Raw genomic sequence first — 21,796 nt, 5'->3', positions numbered from 1 at the left:
TAAAAAAAATCCACGTAACCATCGTCTTTATAATTTCAGGGAATTAACTGGAGTTGGCAGGTTAACTTAAGCGCATGTTCATTAACTGATATTTTCCCATAATGTCCGTCCAACAGTTTGGACCAGGCCCCCCAGCCCTAGGGGCCCGTGGACAAGTGTATTTATGCAATTTAACCAAATCGGATTCCAAGCTGAAAACACCGCCACATTGAAATAATAGAAATAGAACTGAGCACAGCCTTGGTTCTTAGGATGCCGTTTACTCCACATGCATTGTATTGTTTTAAATCAAGTTTAAAAAAATCGCCCTTGTCATTTCACAAGCACCCTAGGTCCTAGGTTCCAGCTTCTCACTGTCGCTTACCTTGGGCTAAAAGGTTCATTTTATTTATGTTCCCAGTGTGAACAGAATAGGTTACTCTGTTCCTGCTGGGACACACACACAGGAATGAGCGTTTGTCTTTTACAGAGATAAGAGAGATCTGTTGAATTCTGAAAGGTGGCCGGTGACATAATCAAGTGTCCCTTCTGATGGCTCACTCGGCCCTGCAGTCCGCGCGCAGATGTCTCTGGGTCTCCGACTGTAAATAATTCATGGAGACCTGTCCTCCGCGATGGGGAGCACAACTGTCGTGTTCACATCTATCGCCACTTACACTCTAAGCCCTTTTCTGAATTTTCTTTCCAAATATACACAGCCAAAAAAAAAAAAAAAAACCAACAAACTCAGAATAACCGCCACATAGGCCCGGCGACCTTGCGTTTGCAGGTTGCATGGCTCGTCCACGCGGGGCCATGACGTTCTTGGTGACAGTCCTGCCTCCGAGGGAGCTGTGAAGACCCCAGGTGGTGTCAAGAGCCCTCACTGTCAGCAGCTTGTCCCTGGATTTCCCTGAGCCAGCAGCGGGGCTCCTTCAATATGCCACACGGCAGGGCCCGCATTTAGGGTGCCTGGTTGTGGGGTTTTTTTTGTTAATCTTCACCTGAGGATATTTTTCCCATTGATTTTTTAGAGAGAGTGGAATGAAGGGAGGGGAGAGAGAGAACCATCGATGTGAGAGAGACGCATCCATTGGTTGCCTCCCGCATGAGCCCCAACCAGGGCCGGGGATCGAACCTGCAACCCAGGTACATGCCCTTGACCAGGACTGGAACCCCAGGCCCTTGGGTGCGCCGGCCGACACTCTAACCACTGAGCCACCCTGGCCAGGGCCAGGGTGACTCTTTTCCCTGACTTCTCCCAACATTTTGTAATGAAGAATTTCAAACATACCTCAAAGCTGGAAGAACTGAATCATTTCCGTGCGTATGCCCACCACTTAGATTCTACTATTAACCTTTTCTAAAACTACTCACATTTCTGTCTTGTCTACTGCTTTACTTACGCGTCAATCCATTATTTTTAATGCACTTCACAATTGGAAACAGCTGTCCCCTTCCCCCTCAAATACCTTAGCATTCCTGTTATTGACTATTGTTCGATGGTGTTTGTAATTTTTTAGATAAAATTTATATAAAGTAACAGGTACATCTCTTCATTGGACTATTTGATAAGTTTAGGAACAACACCAAGGGAATGAAATCACCCTCAAGATATAGAAACATCCCTCAGACAGTTTGCTGGGTGGGTGCTAAACCACAGTACCTAGCCGTGGATCGATTCTGTTGATAGATACCTGCACTATTTACAGGAAATACTATGAATGAAGCTGCCAAGAACATCCTTGGATACGTTTTTAAGACATATTTGTCTTGAGTAAATATCTAAGCATAGAGCTATGAGTCCTAGGTAGGTGTATGTTTAGTTTTTGTGCCATTTTATGCCCCAAGCAATAAGGTATGAGTGTTCTGGTTGCTCTAGATCCTCACCAAGCCTTTTTAAATTTTAGTGATTCTGGTGGGAGCCTAGGGATGACGCCTGGTGGTTTTAATTTGCACTTTCCTGATGACTAATGATACTGAATTCTGGTTCTTTGAATATCTTCCAACTGCTCAAACCTTTGCCCGTCTTTAATTGGGTTGTTTGTCCGCTATTGCTGAGTTATAGTTCTTTTTATATTCTAGATACCATTCCTTTTTGGGATATGTTCTGCAAATGTTTTCTTCTAGTATGTAACTTGCCCGTTCGTTTTTAAAGGGTGGGTCAATCTTTTGATGAGCAGAAGTTTCAAGCTTTGGTGAAGTCTAATGAGCAGTTTTTCCTTTCATGGTTATTGCTTTCTGTGTCCTAAGAAACCTTTGCCTGCACTCAAATCATGAATATGTTCTTCTGGTGTGTGTTTTTTCTACAAGCCCTATAGTTTAACCTTTATGTTTAGATCCACGATCCATCACAAATTAATTTTTTTCTGTGGTGAGTAGTAGGGGTCAGTGTTTCTTTTAATTCAAGGTGGATGTCCGGTTGTTTTGGCGTCATTTGTTGGAAAGACTTTACTTTTCTCAAGTCAATTGGATGAATAAGTATAGGCCTACTTCTCAACCTATTCCTTTTTGTGATACCAGTACAACACTGTCTTGATTAGTGTAGTTTTATACTAAGGCTTGAAATCAAGTAATGTGCATCCTCTGACTCTTATTTTGCAAGATTACTTTGGATATTCTAAGTCCTTTGAAGAACTTTGAGAATCAGATTGTCAATTTCTACCAAAAAAAAATCCTATTGGAGTTATGGTTGATGTTATATTGTATCTACAGATAAAACTGGGGAAAATCGACATAACGGTGCTGATTCTTCTGATCCATGAACATGGGATGCCTTTCCATTTATATAGGTTTTCTTTACTTTCTCTCAGTGTTTTATATCTCTTTTCCATCTTCTGTTAAGTTTTTTTTCTCAGCATGTAACTTTTATGCTATTATAAATAATTTTTTTTATTTTTTAAATGTCAGCTGCCATTAATGTGATTTGCTTTTGTGATATGAATATTTGGAAGCCAACCTTGCTCAGAATTTACCTTTTTTAAAAAAAAAAAAACAGTTAAAATCAGTGTCATTCATCTCTCCCAAGAGGCAGCAGAGCGATGGGGTGGGTTTGGCCCCAGCCTGAAAGCCGGGGAACCAAACCTCAGTGCCGGTTCGCCTCTCCCTGGCCTTGTAAACTTGGCCAAAACTTCTAGAATCCTCTCCCTATTTCCCCTGCCCCTCACCACAATGAGGCTTTATTCCTCATTCCTTGCAGTCTTTTTTATAATAAATACAGAGATGAAACTTTGAACTCTGGTTTACTAATACATCAGCCCAACTTCAGTGCCGGTCCTACAGAGGAAGTCCCTCCAGCAGGGTGCAGGTTCCAGGCTCTGCTGTGCTTGGTGACATTGGTAGCATTTCAGGGTGACCCCTTTCTGCTCTATGCCCCAGGTTTATGTCACAGACAGCACCTTTCTAACGATTCCCATGAGCCAGCACCGATGGTGACACTGTGTGTGCGCTTCCGTCCACCCAGGTGCCGGGGACATGGGCAGCAAAGTGTCCACACCAGGCGGTGACCCCACAGCGCCGTGTCCTGGGACAGAAGACATTCATGCCGCCTACAAGCAGGGAGACCCCAGCAGAGCCCGCCACCTCCTCAGAGAGGCCTGTGACGAGAGCACGTCCCAGCTGGAAAAGGTGGGAACTGGGGACCTAGCTTGGACGGTGGTGGCCACTCAGTTTATATGCACACATTGTACTAACATCAGATTCCTGGTGGTAAGACGTTACCACTGGGGGGAAACCGAGTGAGGGAAACAGGTACTCACAGGATTCTCTTTGCACGTTGCTGTGAATCTCTAATTATTTCAAAGCAAATTTTTTTTTTTAAATAAGTGAATTATAATTCCACATTTATAATGTTTAAAAACTGGCAAAAATGCATCAGTGGTGTTTGAAGCCGAGACAGTGGTTGCTCCCAGTGGGGCAGCGACTAGAAGGGGCAGGAGTGGGTTTCTGGGCGCAGGTATCTTCTGGCCCTTGGCCTGGCTCCATGGGTCTGTCCACTCTGTACACATTCGTGAAAGTAAACATATGATTTTTATTCTTTTCTCTAGGTTTGTGATATGCCAGTACAAAGTTATAATGACTGAACGGGGGAGGGGGAAGTATTCCGTTTCCCAGGGGGTCATCCGCGTGTGTAAATGACCGAAGAGGTTTCAGAAGAGCAGCTTCCTTTGCAGAGGCCTTGGCCTGGCTGCCGCGACATCACTTCCACCCCGTGAGGATGGGGCTCGGAAGGCTCTAACTGCTGGAGCCTGGACAGCGAGTCATTTAACCAGTCCCTGTGGCCTTTCTTCCTAATGCAAGAGCTTTCCGGGAGTGTCGTATTGTCTATGTGACTCTACTGTCCTCCAAATAATTTCAGTCCATTAGACTGTCCCTTCCCACACCTGACAGGCAGACCTCGCGTCGAAGCCCATTCTCTCCACTTCCAGAACCCAAGCCTGTCTCTTAAGTCCTACATTTCCTGGGATGTCTTGATTGGAATGGAGGGAACATGGGCTTTGGAGCAAGACAGGCTTCAGTTCAAATCCTGGACAGTCCTGCTGACTATAAACTCCCTCCCCGTGGGCAAGTCTTCATTCCCTCACCCACAGACGCAAGATGCACATACAGATGCATTCCCGCCCTCAGGACTCAGTGTGACCACATAAATGACGCAGCATCCGGCTCCTGGTGAGAGCTTGCAAATAACCAGTTTCTGACCTGGCCAGTGTGGGTCAGTGGTTAGAGCGTCAGCCCGAGGACTGAAGGGTCTCGGGTTTGATTCCCGGTCAAGGGCACGTGCGGGAGGCAACCAAAAGCTGTGTCTCTCTCACATCAATGTTTCTCTCTCTCCTTTTTCTCTGTCTCTCTTTCCCCCCTCCCTCCCTCCCTTCTACTGTATTTAAAAGCAATGGAAAAATATCCTTGGGTGAGGATTGAAAAAAATAAATGTATCCGTTTTTGTCCCCTGGGGACCCATCCCTGCCCGTCGCTCCCTAAAGGGATCTCCAAAGGCACTGGCTTTCTAAACGGCTGGGGAGCAGAATGTGCTCGCTGGTGGCCATCTGAGGCGACGTCATGACTCACACCTAATTGTAAACTCGTGGAGGCCAGAAATGCCCCTGGCGCTTCCCAGGGCTCAGCACAGCGTCTCACACGCAGTAAATCCCCGGTGAACGTTGGCATCGCCCCAACGGCCTCATTCCAGCCTGGGTTCCGCAGCTGCTTCCTCAGGCAGCGCTGATGCCCACGTCCTGGGGAGCAGCCGGCTCCCAGAAGCACTTACAGTCCCCCCCATGCAGTCACCAGGGCGCACAGCCACCCAACAGCCCTCCGGGCATCCCTTGCGGGGACCCGGGGAGCCCATGGAAAGTCAGAACCTTTTTTTTTAAAAAATATGTTTTTATTGATTTTTTTTTTTTTTTTAGAGAGAGAGAGAGAAACATCGATGTCAGAGAGAAACTTCGGCCCGCTCCCTCCTACGCTCCCCCTACTGGGGATCGAGCCCACAACCCTGGTAGGTGCCCTGACCAGGAATCGAACCAGGGATCTGTCGGTGCTTGGGACAGTGCTCGACCACTGAGCAACACCAGCCAGGGCAGTCAGAGCCATTTCTACAGTCTCTCACAGCCGCTTATTAGCTGTGTGACCTTGGACAAGTTAAACAACCTCCCTGAGTCGCTGCGTCATTGGTCATGTATTAATATAGTGCCCAGCATTTGCGGCCTTTGTTTACCTAAGGGCTGGGACACCCAGGAACTCGGGCTTAAGTCTGACGCCCACCCTGCCCATTTCCTCTGGGCCACCAAGTCAAGAGGCCCGCTGCGTGTCGCTGGAGGATCTTTGTCCCTGGTTACAGGTCTGAGTCCCCTCACCTGGCATGTCCGTGGATGAATGACCTGCAGGGTGGTCCTTTAGAGACCGGCTGCCTTCTTTTTCTGGGGTTCACACAACACATAGGTGGTTACTGAGCTCCAGCTGTGTTAACTGGAACATATTAAAGATGATCATTTTAGCCCTGGCCGGGTGGCTCAGTTGGTTCAAGCATCGTCCCATAAACCAAAAGGTCATGGGTTCGATTCCCAGTCAGGGCACATACCCAGGTTGCAGGCTTGATCCCCATTGGGGTGCATATAAGAGGCAACCAATCGATGTCTCTCCCTCACACCTCTCTCTCCCTCCCTCCCTCCTTTCCTTCTTCTCTCTCTCAAATCAATTTTTTTTTAAATGTATCTTTTCATGAGGATTAAAAATAAAAGATCATCATTGTAACAAGTAATCAATGTAAACATTATCGATGAGCTAGTTTATCTTTTTTGTACTGTGTCTTCGAAATCGCACGTGATTTTACATCTTCAGCACCTCTGGTTCTGCACAGGCCACATTTCAAGTCCTCAAAAGCCACAAGTGGCCAAGGGACCCTGCTGGACGGCTCAGCTCTAGCCTTGCCGTGGACTTCATAAAGCAGGCAGAGTCGATTCTCTTGGCAATTTCCAACAGCGCCCGTCTCCCTGAACTCCTGTTCCTGTTTGCTTTGACCAGGGCCAGCTTCTGAGCATCTCAGCGGCCTACGGGGATCTGGAGACCGTCCGGTATCTTCTCACGGAGAGACACGTGGAGCTGCCGGTGGAGCCCACGGACGACAACCCGGCAGTGGTGGCAGCACATTTTGGGCACACAGACATCGTGCATGAGTTACTCGAGTCTTTCCGAGGTAAGTCCCAGCACGTGAGCCCCTTCACCGCCACTCGGGGGACCCTCTGCCTAGGAATGAGACAGGCATCTGGGGGGCTGACCTCTGAAATGCTTATTTCTTCTCACTTTTACCAGTCATGAGCTCCAACAGCAGCACCACATCCCACTCCCTTTCACTCAGGAGGGAAATTCTCTCACACGGTTTGATAAAGGATATAGATCTATGTTTCTTCTCGAAAAAATTTATTTTTAAAGCAGTTTTAAGTTTACAGAACAATGGTTGGAGAAGTAGAGAGAATTTCTATATTCCACCCCCCACAGTTTCCCCTGTTTTTTACATTATATATTTTGGATGTGCCATGTGATGTTGTTTTTTTAGTAATAAGTAATTTTTTCTCCTGGTAGACTCAGGATGTCCTGGTTTCCTTTCATTTCCCATGGTGGCCTCAGTTCTGCAATACCATATAAGTCCAGACATTGCTGCAATTATAGGCTGAGGCATTGCCTTCCCAGTGGTTGTTGAAAATTAGGATATTGCTTGGGTGCAGGGCAGGCTTCATTGATGTGCAACAGTGTAGCCAGGAAGGGCCCTGTGCTTCTAAGGGCCCCACACTTGGTTTAACACTCTGCAGTCACCATCTTGACATTTTTAATAATTTTTAAACTTGAGGTCCCACAATTTATGTAGTTGCACACCTACCAAGGGGGTGTGCAACTGTGTGCTTTGAATTAGGTTTGCACTCAAAGTTAGTTCTGAGACAGTCCCCCTCTCATGAGGTTATGGACAGAAATCAGGGCAGTATTAGGGCCCATGGATGAAAATTGGGTAAAGCGATACCTAGGAGGGAAGGGAGGAGCTAGGTACTCCTGAAAAGCCAATGGCTCGCTTCTCCCTTTGGGGATTCCCAAGAGGAGCTCTGTTCTAGCCCCGAAGAGTCTACACAAGCTGATTCACCCATCAAATTGCACAGCTTACATATTTTGAGCATTTGCCAAGTATTGGACACTCTACAGAACTTCAGAGACACAGAGACTTTTTAAAAAGGTGGTCCCAGCCCTTTAGTAGCTTCTGGTCATAACCGTGCTGAGGCTGAAGTATTTACACAGTGGTCGGCGAGCACACATCAGGGAATGGCCTTGTCTGGGTGCTGGATGGGGTCTTCAGAGGGAGCGGACATCTGGGCGGGGCTTTGCAGGGTGAGTAGGAGTTTACTTGGCAGACAAGCAAGGGAAAGGCTTAGGTTGTCTGCTTTTGCAGGGATTGCTTTTCTGATCATGTACCACCTCCTCTGAATTGTTCATTTTTGTTATCAGTGGAGGGCAAAGAAGGGCCATTTTTTTAGCACCTGCTGCACCCCAGACACGAGGCCAGGTATCTACGTGCTGAATTTTAATTCCTGCCATTGCAAGTTCACCCCTTTTTCCTGGTCAATTTCCTATAGTGGAGGGGAGGGTCCCTCTCAGTGCTTGGGAGCACATGATCCTGAGGATTTTCTGCCTCTGGAAACGAGACAGCGTTATGATGCAATTGGGAAGTGTCAGTGTGAAGGATGAGACCATTTTCCCATGAGATATTTCACTACCTTGAACTTGAAGATAGCGCTGCACTTCGGCCCACGCTGTTCCTGCTCGTTCAGCGCCCGAAGTGTTACTTTATCCTGGAATGAAGTAGGTGGTTCCTTCAAGGAGTAATTCTCAAAGTTTCAGGCTGAAGAGTGACACCCATTTCTTTCATCAAAGCCTTTTTTATGTTATGAAAATAATACATGAATATCACCGATAATTTGGCAGTGCAGGAAAGTGTTAGTACTCAAAGGACAAGAGACGTGACATAATAAATTACGTCAAGTACTCAACAGCACTTTATCTCATGTGCTCCTCACCTTAAATTGGAAGGATGGATGTTAATATTCCCATTTGATTTACAGGTAAACTGAGTCAGAGCTCAGGGGTTTTTTTGTTTGTTTGTTTTGTTTTTTTAAGTATATCTTTATTGATTTCAGAGAGAGGAAGGGAGAGGGAGAGAGAGATAGAAACACCAATGATGAGAGTCATTGATCAGCCGCCTCCTGCTTGCCCCCTGCTGGGGATCAAGGAGCCTGCGCCCCGGGCCTGTGCCCTGACTGGGAATCGAACCCTGATTTCCTGGATCCTAGGTCGATGCTCAACCGCTGAGCCACGCCCGGCCGGGCTGGAGCTCAGTTTTTAACCCTTAACTGCCTGTCTCTAAAATCCATACCCCTGTGTGTGTTCTACCCTAGGGATGAGGTCAGGGCTGCACCGGGGGAGGGGGTGTTCGGGATCCCACTCCCCGGAGATGACACTGGGGTAGCTCCTTTTAGTCTCATCTCCACACAGTTTTTATTCTGTTATGTTCACAGTATACACAGGGTTTTTTGTTTGTTTTTCTATGGTTTTTTTTAATCGATTTCAGAGAGGAAGGGAGAGGGAGAGAGAGAAACATCGATGATGAGAGTCATTGATCGGCCGCCTCCTGCGCGCCCCCTGCTGGGGATCGAGGAGCCTGCACCCCGGGCCTGTGCCCTGACCGGGAATCGAACCGCGACCTCCTGGTTCATGGGTCGATGCTGAACCAAGGCTGCCTCTCCTCCCTCGGCATTATGGGCTGAGCCCGTGGGTTTCTAAAGACGTGGGAAAATGTAATACGCCATTCAGAGGGACTCTTCCAGAAAACGCGATCCCCTGGGCAGAAGCGACTCTCAGCTGGAAGCTGGACAGTGGGTCTTAGGGATGGTCAAAGGGGCGGTCGGCGCGGGAGCCCCCAGTGCCCCCAGCGCCACTGTCCCTTGGCCCCGTTGTCTCCCGCCAGGTCCCTGCAGCCCCCAGCGGCTGCTGAACTGGATGCTGGCCCTGGCCTGTCAGCGAGGCCACCTGGGGCTGGTGAGGCTCCTGGTCCTGATGCACGGGGCCGACCCCGAGAGCTACGCCGTCAGGAAGAACGAGTTCCCTGTCATTGTGCGCCTGCCCCTGTACGCGGCCATCAAGTCAGGTGGGTCCCCAGCCCTTCCTGCTCGTGACAGCTGGCACGGCTTTGGGTCATGAGACAGCATCGTCACCCTCGCCCCTGGCTCTCAATCACAAATTCTGTAATTTGTTTTTTTACAAAATGCCTGCATCTCCTTCCTGCCCCCGTGACACCCCTGCAAGGGCATTTCAGGGACAGGGACCGGCTGTGACAAACAGGATTGTCGCAGGTGGTACCCCCAAGGGCAGAGTCCCACACAAATTCGCTCTAATCGATGGACCGGGGAGGTGCCAGAGCCGTCCAGCTGGCATCAGAAGCCCTTTTGTTTTCAGTGCCACATCTGAGACAGATGCTTGTCCCGTCTGTCCCCTAGGGAACGAGGACATCGCCATCTTCCTGCTCCGCCACGGGGCCTTCTTCTGCTCCTACATTCTCCTCGACAGCCCCGACCCCAGCAAACGCCTCCTCAGAAAGTACTTCATTGAAGCCAGCGCCCTGCCCAGCAGCTGCTCAGGGAAAGTGGTGAGTGGCGCCCGCCTGTGGGTGACAGATGGGGGACAGGGCTTCAGCCGTGAGGAAAGAGTCCCATCCTGCCGTTTGCAACACCATCGGCGGACCCTGAGGGTGTCCCCTAAGAGACATGAGTCGGACAGAGAGAGACAAATGCCCCATGATCTCACCCACGCGTGGCATCTGAAAAGGCCCGATTCCTAGAAACAGAGGGTAGAAGGACCGTTTTCAGGGGCCGGGGTGGGCAACTGGGGAGCCGATGGCCCAAGGGAACAAACTTCATTTAAAAGGTGAGTTCGCTCGCTTTGGCCGGGCCGCTCCCGGGGTCAGGGCGTCATCCTGATACGCGAAGCTTGCGGGTTCGATCCCCGCTCAGGGCACATGCGAGACGTCAGCGAATGATGCAGAAATAAGAGAACAAATCGATGTTTCTCTCTCTCTCTCTCTCTCCCCTCCCTCCCTTCCACTCTTTCTGAATAAATCCATGGGGAAAAAATATCCTCAGGTGAGGGTTAACCAAAAAACAAAACCAGACAAAACGGTATCTTGACTGCTAGTAAGTACCTGTTCTTTCATTTTGTGCATGTTCCATGGTGACTTCATTGGGGCTCTTTTATGTCTTTCTGTGACACTGTGTCATTTTCTCCATAAAGGCCCTAGAGTGCCTGTTTATCTGTGTCTTCTTTACTGTTTTTGGCGCTATTGAAATGGAAATATAGCCGGGCCAGGCATGGCTCAGCGGTTGAGCGTCGACCTCGGATCCAGGCGATCAGGGTTCGATTCCCGGTCAGGGCACATGCCCGGGTTGCGGGCTCGATCAATGACTCTCTCATCATTGATGTTTCTGTCTCTCTCTCACCCTCTCCTTTCGTCTCTCTGAAATCAATAAAGATATATTAAAAAAAAAAAAGAAATGGAAATATATAGAATTCTTTATTATTTCCCTTTCTGACCTGTCATTACTGGTCTGGAGAAGAGCTCTTTTGTTTATTTATGTTTTGTCCAGGCCTCTTAGCACCTCCTCTTGTTAGTTAGAAGAGGTCCATCTGCGATTTCAAGACAGGTTTGTCTCTTCTTTTCTAATATTTATATCGCTTCTTTTATTTCATGTCTTATTGTGGGTCACTAGGAATTTCAAAAGTTAAATAATCATAATGAGAGCAGGTTTGTCTGTCTTGTTCCTGATTTTAAAGGTCCTGGCTTCGGTAATTTACGGGCATTTTCTGGTAAATAGACTGTTGTTATATTTAGGTGGTTTCCGTGTATTTCTTTCTGCTTAGTTCTTTTGTTAGGAAAGGCTGTGAATTTTGTCAAACTTCATTTTGGCAGCTATTCGTATATTTATGTAGCTTCTCTGCTTTATTTATTAATGGAGTGAAGGAGAATGATAGATGTTGGCTCTTTAGTTTCTGTCATCAATGCTAATTGACCTTTTTACTGTTGAATTGGACCCACTGATGTTTTATTTACAATTTTTGCATCGATAGTTCTAGCTGAACCGATCTATAGTTTTATATTTTTATTGTTTTGTGAGATTTTATACAGGGCTGCGCTAGTTTTACAGAACGGCTTGGGGAACTTCCCATCGGGGCAAGTTTCATAGGAGTTTCTGTGGCTGAAGATGACGCTTACACAAAGCAGGTCTTCATTTCCTCACTTTCTTTGAAGTCCTTGGTGAATTCAGGGTTGTCTGCTTTCCCCACGATTCCTGAACTGGGCCTCCCGGCTCCTTCGCCGACATCAGTGGTTCTCCTCCTTCTCTGTAGGCTGGAGTCCTTGGGAGCTTTGAAAAATCCCAATGCTCAGGCCACACCCTGTACTAAATCTGAATGTCCCGGGTGGGCCCTGTATCAGTAATTTTATTTTATTTTTTTTAAATATGTTTTTATTGATTTCAGAGAGAGAGGAAGGGAGAGGGAGAGAGAGAGAAACATCAATGGTGAGAGAGTCACTGACCGGTTGCCTCCTGCACCCCCCCCCCCCCCCGCTGAGGATCGAGCCCCCAACCCGGGCCTGTGCCCTGACCGGGAATCGAACTGTGACCTCCAGGTTCATAGGTCAACACTCAACCACTGAGCGACACGGGCCGGCCTGCATCAGTAGTTTTCAAAATTCCCCAGGTGAGCCCTGGCCCTGTGGCTCAGTCGGTTGGAGCATCTTCCCACACACTGAAACGTTGCAGGTTCGATTCCCGATCCGCGCACATTCTTCGCTTGCGGGTTCAATCCCCGGTCGCGGTGCATACAGGAGGCAGCCAGTTGCTGTTTCCCGCTCACATCAGTGTTTCCCTCTCTGTCCTTTGCTCTCTCTCTCTCTCTAATATCAATAAGCATGTCCTCAGGTGAAAATTTAAAAAAATAAAAATTAAAAAATTCCCCAGGTGGAGATCTGGTGACTTTGCTTTTCTTGGCTCACAGTTGAGAATAAAGCAGTTGACATTTATCCCTGTGATCTTTTCCACGGGATAACTGCCCGCGGCTACAGTTGCCAAGACAGACACAGAGCGTGGAAAGTGGCTGTTGCATCCTGTGAACAAGAACAGAAAGAAGGACCGGGTTGCTTTACTTGGCCCCTTTGCATAGAATCAGAAGAGAAAATGAAATCACAGTGCACCTTGACTCATAAGGACTCCTTGGGCTTCCCCAGAGCAGCCAGAACTTTTTTTTTTCCCCCCAAGTGACTTTCAAAGGCCAGTGCCTTGCAGCGGGAGCCTCTGGCAGCCCTCGTCTCTAATCTGTGACAGCACCGTCCCTCTGGGCTGCTGGCAGAAGAGAGGGGGCCAGGCCACAGCGGTGCAGGGATGACTCAGGAACCAGAGGTAAGTGTCCCTACCTCTGCAGGTGTCCGGTAAGGTTAGATTCGCATTTTCGGCTCAGAATCTTAGACAAGGGCAGGCATAAGGAGGGTGCTTTGCTGCCACGGGGATACGTGGCCTGTGAACGCCCTTGACTTTGCCGGCAGTCGGGGCAGTGACCTTGCTGGAGCAGTCGTCTTGTTCTTGTGTGGATTTGTGGTCTAACTCCCCCAGCAGGAGGTTGGTTGGTGGTTTTTTTTGGTGAATGCTCCCTTGAGGATATATTTTCCATTGATTTTTAGAGAGAGCGGGAGGTGGGGGGGGGGAGAAACAGAGCGAGAGAGAAAAACACTGATGTGAGAGAGACACATAAGTTGGTTGCCTCTCACACAGGCTCCACCCGAGCTGGGGATCAAGCCTGCAACCCGGGTACGTGCCCTTGACTGGGAATTGAACCCAAGGAGCCTTGGGTACTTGGGCCGACACTCTAACCACTGAGCCACAGCGACCAGGGCAAGTTGATATGTTTTTAATGCCATTGCTGCCCCCATGGAAGCTGGGGCCGCTGGAGACTCCAGGCCCTCCTACGAGTCTCTGTGTCACTCATCGCCCGGTTCTCAGGCTTCTGGAACCTGCCCCTGACAGCAGGCCGGGAACTGCAGAGAAGCTTCTGTTGATCTTCCACTGTCCGCTTAGGTTTTGTTGGCGTTTGCTAAGAAAGGTCCGAGAGCCCGCACCGTGTGGTCTGGACACTCTTAAAAGCAGAAGCAGAGCCACGTGGGACCCGGCCACAGCCGTCCCCTGGCCTGGCTCATGGGCGTCCTCCTCGAAAGTCGCCAACTCTTGCCTGAATGTTTAATGAGACGGCCTCTGTTCACGGCAAATGTCTTGTCCGTGTTTGCTCTGTTGCCATGAGAAATAACAAGGCGTCTATGTTGGCACATTCGGAGAGGAGCAGCGAGCTCCTCGATGCCAGGAAAGGCCTAAGCAGGTCCTGGAACAGCCGTGCTGGTCCCCACTCAGCAGGGAGGGGCCAGGCCGGAGGGCTCACGGGGGCTGTTTGGAGCATTGGAAGTTGACATGAGGTGAAACTAATTTTGAAACAACTCAGTAGGGAAATGATTGCTCTCTTTGGAAAAATCTTGAATGATTTCAGATCCAGCAGCTACCCTGGAGAGGAACATTCCTGGTGACCCACCACCAGCAGATATTCGGGTCTGGGGCCCGGCATAAACATCATGGCTCCACATTTGTTTTAACATATTTTTTTTTATTGATTTCAGAGAGAGAAAGGGTGAGGGAAAGACAGAAATATCAATGACAAGACTCACCCATCAGCTGCCTCCTGCACACTCCTTACTGGGGATCGAGCCTGCAACTTGGGTACATGCCCCAACCGGGACTCGAACCTCAACCTCCTGGCCCATGGGTTGACACTCAACCACTGAGCCACACCAGCCAGGCCTGGCTGCACATTTTCAGAGCCGAACAAGCCCTTCTCTCTCTGCATGACCTGGTGGGTCTGAGGTCTGTTTTTGCAGGGTGCTCAGAAAGGGTAGGAGAGAGCAAATACAGCCTCTCAGCCTTTGCTGGGGCCCCTGTGAGCAGCTGATCATTGGTACAATTATATATCAGTGGGTGATTGGAATCAATATTCACGGACTTGGCAGTGACCAGGCCAGAGCCAGAGCCCTTGTTACCGTATTGCTCACAAATTGCACCAGGTAAGAAGCACAGAGAAATGAACAGTTCATTTTCATATACGAAAATACAGTCAGCCCTGGCCAGTGTGGCTCAGTGGTTTGAGAGTCAAACACCCCCCCCTCCCCCGGGCACTGCAGGGTCATGGGTTCGATTTCCAGTCAAGGGCATGTACCCGGGTTGCAGGTTTGATCCCCAGCCCCAGTTGGTGGACGTGCAGGAGGCAACCAATCGACATCTCTCTCACATCAAAGTTTCTCTCTCTCCCCCTCCTTCCCCCCCTTCCACTCGCTCTAAAAAAATCAATGGAAAAAATATCCTCACGTAAGGATTAGCAAGAAGAAAAACCAAAGGAAAACGCAGACGGTAAATCAGGGCGTGGACACATACACCACCGTATTGGCAATTACAGAAATTCAAATTAAGACGGCTTGAAAGTGATGTCACACACCTATTAAACCAGCAAAAATAAGTCGGAATGCTGAGTCAGACGCTTGGCAGGGTGGCAGAGAAACGGGCACATGGTGCCTGGCTCTGACCCCAGAAGTGGTCCCACGTCTGCGGAAAGTCATTGGCATCGTGTGACAAAAGCTATAAAACTCTTTTCTCCCGGCGACCTGCTCTGAATTTGGCATTTGCTTTCTGCAATATACTTCTAGGACATCACTCAAAAGAGGGAGGCGGAAAAAAGCCATTAAACGCAAACGTGGTCAGAGTGCTGCTAAAAAAAAAAAAAAAGCCCCTGGGGGAAGCAACCAGAATGTCCCACAGCAGGCGAGACTGTCGCATCCGAGTGATGCCTGGAGGGTTTCTCCCCGGGGCAGGGGTGGAGGGCGCCGTCAGTGCCTGTTCGTCGTAGCTGGGACAGAGCCACTGTCCCCAGCATGTTGAGCCTCTGTCCAGCTGAACCCTCTCCTGCAGGGCCTCTGCTGGCCTGGGTTCTCAGAGAGCCCTCGCAGGCTGGGAACCTGCCCCTACTTGTCACCACCGGCCGCAGACCACCCCCTGCAGCTCCATTTCCTTCCCTCCCGGGGTCACTGACTGGCCCTGCTCTGAGCATCCTCGATTTTAGGGTTTCTTTTGGCTCATTCTTTCAGCTTTTCAGTGAGTCTGTTCTGTTTTCTGTGGGCCGAGCATTCGCAAGTACACTCCAGAACATTCTGTGTATCCTTCCAACCGTGTTTTAACATGTGTACCCTCACTGATTCTCTTGCCTGCCTTTGCTGCGTCTTGCCCTCTGTCATTGACCTCTAGTCTGTCCCCTCAAGGGATTCCCAGCGCGTCACAGTCTCCACTGGGGAAGATTCTTTTCATGTCCTTGTTGTTAATCTTCACCTGGGGATATTTTTTCCATTGATTTTTAGAGAGTGTGGAAGGGAGGGAGAGAGAGAGAGAGAGAAACATGGATGTGACAGAGAGTCGTCAATGGGTTGCCTCCTGCATGCGCCCCGACTGGGGCAGGGATCGAACCTGCAACCCAGGTATGTGCCCTTGACCTGGAGTAGAACCCTCAACCTTCCGGTGTGCAGATCGACACTCTGACCACTGAGCAACGCTGGCCAGGGCAGTTTTTATTAATTTGAGAGAGAGAGAAAGAGAGAGAGGGAAGGAGAAATATCAACGGGAGAGAGAAACGCTGATCGGTTGCCTTGCATATGCAACCTGACCAGGGATGGAACCTGTGGCCTGGGTATGTGCCCTGACCAGGAATCGAATCCATAACCTTCTGGTGTGCAGAACAGTGCTCCGAACAACTGAGCCACCAGCCAGGGCACATCCAGTCCCTCTTGAACCAGCCCTGGTCACTACAGTGCCTCGGTAAACAAGCTTTATATCCCCCCAAGCCTCCTGGAAGGGGAGGGCTTCCTTCTATTTGGCCCCAGATTGAAAAGGTTTGTGCTCAAGGCCAACATGAGTGTGCTGTCCATCTGCTGGTCCCCAACCGGGTGTGCTTGAGGCCCTTGAGTTGGTGGGGTCCCCACATCCAGCTGTGTTTGATTTTGGAGTTCACTGTACATGGATTTAATCACACAGTTGCTGGCTTCTCTCCCTCACAACTTTGTTTGTTGTGATCCTGCCCAGAATACACACAAACACCTAATGAGGGCTTCAGAGCTCGCCTGGCTGGGTCTCAAGGTCAAGTGCACTGCTGTCTTCCCAGCGGGGGATCCCTTCTCTTTCCCCTCTGCCACTCAGGAAACGCCAGGCACCCTGTCCCTGTCGTGTCTGCACCTGAGGCAGTGTCACTTTTGTGAATGAAAGTTTCCGCACTCACCTAAGGCCAGACAGAAATCTGGCACGATTTGTCAACCTCCATCCAGCCCAGCAACCCTTTCTGCAGCATGCCTGCTATATTCTGGGTGTCACGCCTGCGGCCTTCTGCTTTTAACTTGGGTTTGACCGATTTCAACCCTGCAGAAGTGTGGGGGGGGTGGAAGGCCTAGAAAGAGAGCGCAGTTTTAGGAACCGTCAGCATCTGCTTCCCCCCCTTCCTCGCGTCTGTGGAATTCAGGGGCACACACAGCCGCTCACTTCTGCCCCATGGCCCTGTCCCCTGAGGAAGCACACTCGGCTTCCCGGCAGGTGTCCTGCCCCGGCTCTGTGGTCAACGTCACATGCTCACAGTCCATGAAGTTCACAAAACCCGTTAAGTTTGGGCAGCCAGATGTACATGCAATACACACACACACACACACACACACACACACACACACACATACACACACACACACACACACACACACCCAGCTCTTCCAGACATCAGGTGCCCCCTGGTGGGTGCATAAGGGAAGGACTCGACATTGTCTGAGATTTTGGCCAAAAATGCCAACAAACTGGAACCTAAACGTTAGGAAACAAAATCGAGTGAATTCAGATGGTGAAATATTCTACAGGGCAACCGGGATGACTTGAAAACTTGCAGCGCCAGAGTTGGGAAAGACATAAAAAGACACGTGAGGACTCTCCTAGGTTAAAGAAAAGGGACATGATAACTAAGTACAGTGTGACTTGGGGTGGCATCTGGGATACATGCTCAGTTATTCAGGGGTGAAGGGCCATGATGCCTATAATCTGCTTGCCAGTGATTCAGCAAATAATGAAAAGTGTGTGTATGTTTGTGGGTGGGTGGGTGGGTGAGTAGAGAGGAAAGTAAAAGTGGCAATATATTAACAATTGCAGAATTTAGGTGAAGGACACGTAGGTATTCCTTGTGTCCCAGTCCAACTTCTCCACAATTTTGAAATTTTTCAAAATAAAATATTGTATGCATAGGGGGAGAGACAGGAATGGCAATTAAAACAGGCCCACAGCAATATAGTGACTCGTCTAAAAAAAAATCCAGTTCAACTAAAACTATTCTCTTGACCCCAAATCCAGCACACTGTCATCTGTCCCACATCATCCAGGTGAATGGAGAGACAAATGGACAGAGACAGAGGGTCCTTTATCCGCCGTTCAAAGACCAGAACTTGGAGCAGGTGTAGGAGACCCAGGTTTTCCGATTCCCAGGACTTAGCTGGAGACGAAGACAAGACAAGCATCGCCACCTAGTGGCCAGATGGGGAAGCGTGTCTACTGCAGCCAATTTGGAAAGGAAACGCCTGGCACTTTATTGGTGTCTTTCCCCTGCAGTCAGCGCAGTAGTGACATTTTCCCATCTGCGAAGCACTAATGTCTGTTTCTCTAATTTTCTGATACAGATTTCCAGTTGCTTTGGAGAAACAAACCAAAAAGCCAATTTCCTCTCCCCCCCCACCCCAGAAACCTAATGGAGCCCCAAATTCTTTAATAATCTAAAAGAAAGAAACAAGCCCTGCTCATGGGTATTTGGGTCTCTTACCACTGCACAGCAGCAAACCACCGGCCTTTCTGACTCCCTCTTGTGGAAACGAGCAAAAGCCAACCCCGTGAGAAAAGCAAGGGCAGGTTCTTGAGAGGTTGCTGTCACTTGAGTTTTGGCAGAGTCTCAACGCCAGGCAGAGGGGTGGGAAAGGTTTAGAGTGGACAGGGGAAGGTCCAAGGGCGCCCTGACTGCAGGCTGTGGATGGGGAAACTGGAAGCGTCTCACTAGAAGAGGAGAACCCTACGGGATTGCTTAGGGGTGCATATGTGGCTTTCTCGGGGTTGATCTAATTTGGAAGCGAGGGCAAAGACTAGGGAAGCTGCCAGTTATTAACCAAGTCCCGGCTGTTGGGGCTGATGGTTACAAAAGTTATTGTTTAACTTCCTGGATTGTCACTGTTATCTGTGGGGAAATGTCCTGGTCCCCACCTGTTGCTAGTGGGAGTGGGCTTCTTGCGATATCCTGAGAAAAGGAATTTTCTGAGACTTGCCTAAGAGGGTGAAATATTGTAGAAAGGTAGCTGTGGCTTCAGTAGAGCTAAAATTAGGCGCCAGTGTCCAGAGTTTCTGGTCCGTGTCAGGGCATTGTCCAATCTAGCATCAGACTGGCTTGGTCTGTGTTTCCCACCGCAGTCCATCAGTCCATTGTGTGGGGGGTCCTCAGGGCCACATGGCTATGGAGGGAACACGAGCAAATGCCCCACCAGTCAAGAGCCAAGAGTGGAAGCTCCTTTGTTTAGGGCATTATGTCTTCCCAAATTTTCACGGGCTTGCAGTGGCCTTGTCCATTCTGGCCAATGATCTCTGTTCCCAGGTTTGATGGACAGGCACTTTCCCTAGTCACCCCAGCTTCACTGCTCATGTGTCCGTCTCCCCTTTGTTGGAGCCCTTCCCCCAGTGTTCTGCAGGGAATGGGTCAGCGGTTCCCTGGGGAGTGCAAAGGTGCAGCTTCCTGGTGAAGCTGCCCAAATGGCCATGCTTATAATGCCTTGCTCCTCCCTTTGCTCCTTTCCTCTTATTAATAACTGGCTAATTACAACAATATCATTACTAGAGATAGCAGTCTGCTCTCCTGCAAGTCTGGGTTATTAACAGACTGGCTTCCTGGGTTATTTGTGATAGACAAGGGGGTGAGTTTCCTGGGCAGGTTGCTGCAGGGGGGGGGTGGCAGAGCTCCATTTTTATATATGGTCAGGCCACTGTCCTTTTGTGTATTTAGTCTGTCACTCTGGAAGCAGCACCCAGGGTGGCATCGTGACAGCAACAGGTCTAATCACAGGGAAGAGAGCCCTGAAGAGAGGTCAGAAGACCCCGCTTTGGGCCTCAGTCTGGGGAGGCTCCTCCAAGCTTGGGTGGCATCCTCTGTGCAGAGCAGGGGCCATTTCTGCTGCACCTCCTACCACTCTGTGACGGTGACATTAAACCCACATGTGCCTTCGGCTGCTGAGTGAGTAGCTGGAGCTGTGCAGAGATTCCCTGCCAGACAGGGATAGGTACCTACATGCTCAACACCGGTCCCAACAGCTGGCTCACCCTTGAATAAAACATTGCTTTATCTTAAGCCGGCACTGGCCTCACCACCCTCGGGTGCTCTTCCCCTTGTTCTAACACCCAGCCTCTCCGTGTGAAATGGTCCCACCTCAAGCTGCCCTGGGTGGATATCGACTGGCTCATAGACATCTCCTGCCAGATCACGGAGCTGGACCTGTCTGCCAACTGCCTCTCCTCCCTCCCATCGGTCATCCCCTGGGGCCTCATCAACCTCCGGAAGCTGAACCTCTCGGATAACCACCTGGGGGAACTGCCCAGGGTGCAGTCATCGGATGAGATCATCTGTTCCAGGTGGGCTTCCCCCGTCTCAGGCGCTCAGGGTGTGAACGGGGGCCCCCTGCACCCCGGCTGCCGCCACCAGCCTCTCCTGCATGTGCTCCCTGACTGCAGTCGGTGGTTTTTGAAAACAAATTTTCAGCTAAAATGAAAGAAGTTGGCATCAGGCAGCCCTAATGCAAACTCCCTGGGGAACCAGGCCCCCGCCTCCCATCCAGGTGAACGCGGGGAGGGGTGGCTTGTGTCTTCCGTCTCAGGCCTCGACCCCCTCCTTTCCCACCCACAGGCTCCTGGAAATTGATGTTTCCAGCAACAAGCTGTCCCACCTCCCGCCAGGATTCTTGCACCTCTCAAAGCTTCAGAAACTGACAGCTTCCAAAAATTACTTAGAAAAACTGTTTGAGGAAGAAAGTGGTACGTAGCAGCATCGCAGCCCGACTTGATTTGTCATTTTCTTGTCGATGGGGGATATTTTTACCAATTTATTCTCCCCCCCTCCCACCCCCGCAGCCACGAACTGGATTGGTTTGCGGAAGCTCCAGGAACTGGATATTTCTGACAATAAACTGACTGAACTCCCTGCAATTTTCCTCCATTCTTTCAAGTCACTCAATAATCTGAATGTCTCCCGAAATAAACTGAAGGTGTTTCCAGATGCCTGGGCCTGCCCTTTGGTGAGTAACAGACCCGACGCTCCCCAGAAATGTCACTCGGCACCCGGCGGCTGAGTGTCTGAGGCAGGTGGCTCCCCTGAAGGCCAGACCACGGGGCTCTGGGCTGGAGACTGGCCCCGTGAGACCCACAGGCCTTTCCATAGTGACAGCTCGCCCACGGGGCATAGGATGACTTCCGAGCAGGAAAGGGGGGGGCGGGCTCGGTTCCCTTCAGACAGCTCTAAACTTGGAATTAAAGAAAAATAAATGTCCCGTTGCGCCGCCAGTGAGATGGTGTTTCTGCTTCTTGGGAACTTGGCTCGTTAGGGGAGATGCATCAGCAGAAAGACCGTCTCCTTGCCGTTGGTTCGAACCCAGGACTCTCTCCAGCAGCAGCATTAACGTTTCCAGTTTAAACACGCGCGTGTGGGAATCCGGCTCCTCTCCGGAGCGCGGCCCAAACTGTCCCATTCTCTCCGAGGACAGTGGGCCAGATGTTTTGGAAGGAGGTGACGGGCTGTGAGCCACCTCTCTCCCCCCCCGGGAATCCGTCTCCATCCCTTCCTCGGAGCAGGGATGGGAAAACGGGACAGCCACAGTTCGTCGCCTCTTAATTAACTTAAGTCACTGATTTAAAAGGTCTTATTTTTCAATCAAATTTGGAAAGATTTTCTCATAGGAAACACCGCGTTTAAAAAGCTAATTCGGCCCTGGCTGGTGTGGCTCAGTGGTTAGAGTGTCAGCCAGAGCACTCAGGTTCAATTCCCAGTCAAGGGCACATACCTGGGTTGCAGGTTCAATCCCCAGCCTGGTCAGGAGATAACCAATCGA

The 21,796-nt window shown here is 49.8% G+C and overlaps 1 protein-coding gene across 1 annotated transcript in view; it reads left to right on the top strand.

The window, feature by feature from the left end:
* The window catches only part of LRRK1 (leucine rich repeat kinase 1), a 76,912-nt gene that overhangs the window by 17,503 nt on the left and 37,613 nt on the right, over positions 1–21,796 (top strand). The window contains exons 2-8 of the mRNA XM_016200371.2: positions 3,443–3,606; positions 6,499–6,670; positions 9,482–9,661; positions 10,011–10,159; positions 20,101–20,327; positions 20,599–20,726; positions 20,823–20,986. Of these exons, the coding sequence (XP_016055857.2) occupies positions 3,443–3,606; positions 6,499–6,670; positions 9,482–9,661; positions 10,011–10,159; positions 20,101–20,327; positions 20,599–20,726; positions 20,823–20,986 (1,184 nt within the window). The remainder of the gene's footprint in view (positions 1–3,442; positions 3,607–6,498; positions 6,671–9,481; positions 9,662–10,010; positions 10,160–20,100; positions 20,328–20,598; positions 20,727–20,822; positions 20,987–21,796) is intronic.

Source organism: Miniopterus natalensis, chromosome 22 (assembly GCF_054644295.1).
Source record: "Miniopterus natalensis isolate mMinNat1 chromosome 22, mMinNat1.hap1, whole genome shotgun sequence".
NCBI lineage: Eukaryota > Metazoa > Chordata > Mammalia > Chiroptera > Miniopteridae > Miniopterus > Miniopterus natalensis.
The sequence above is the reverse complement of the archived record's forward strand: the minus strand, read 5'-3'. Positions and strand labels throughout refer to the sequence as shown.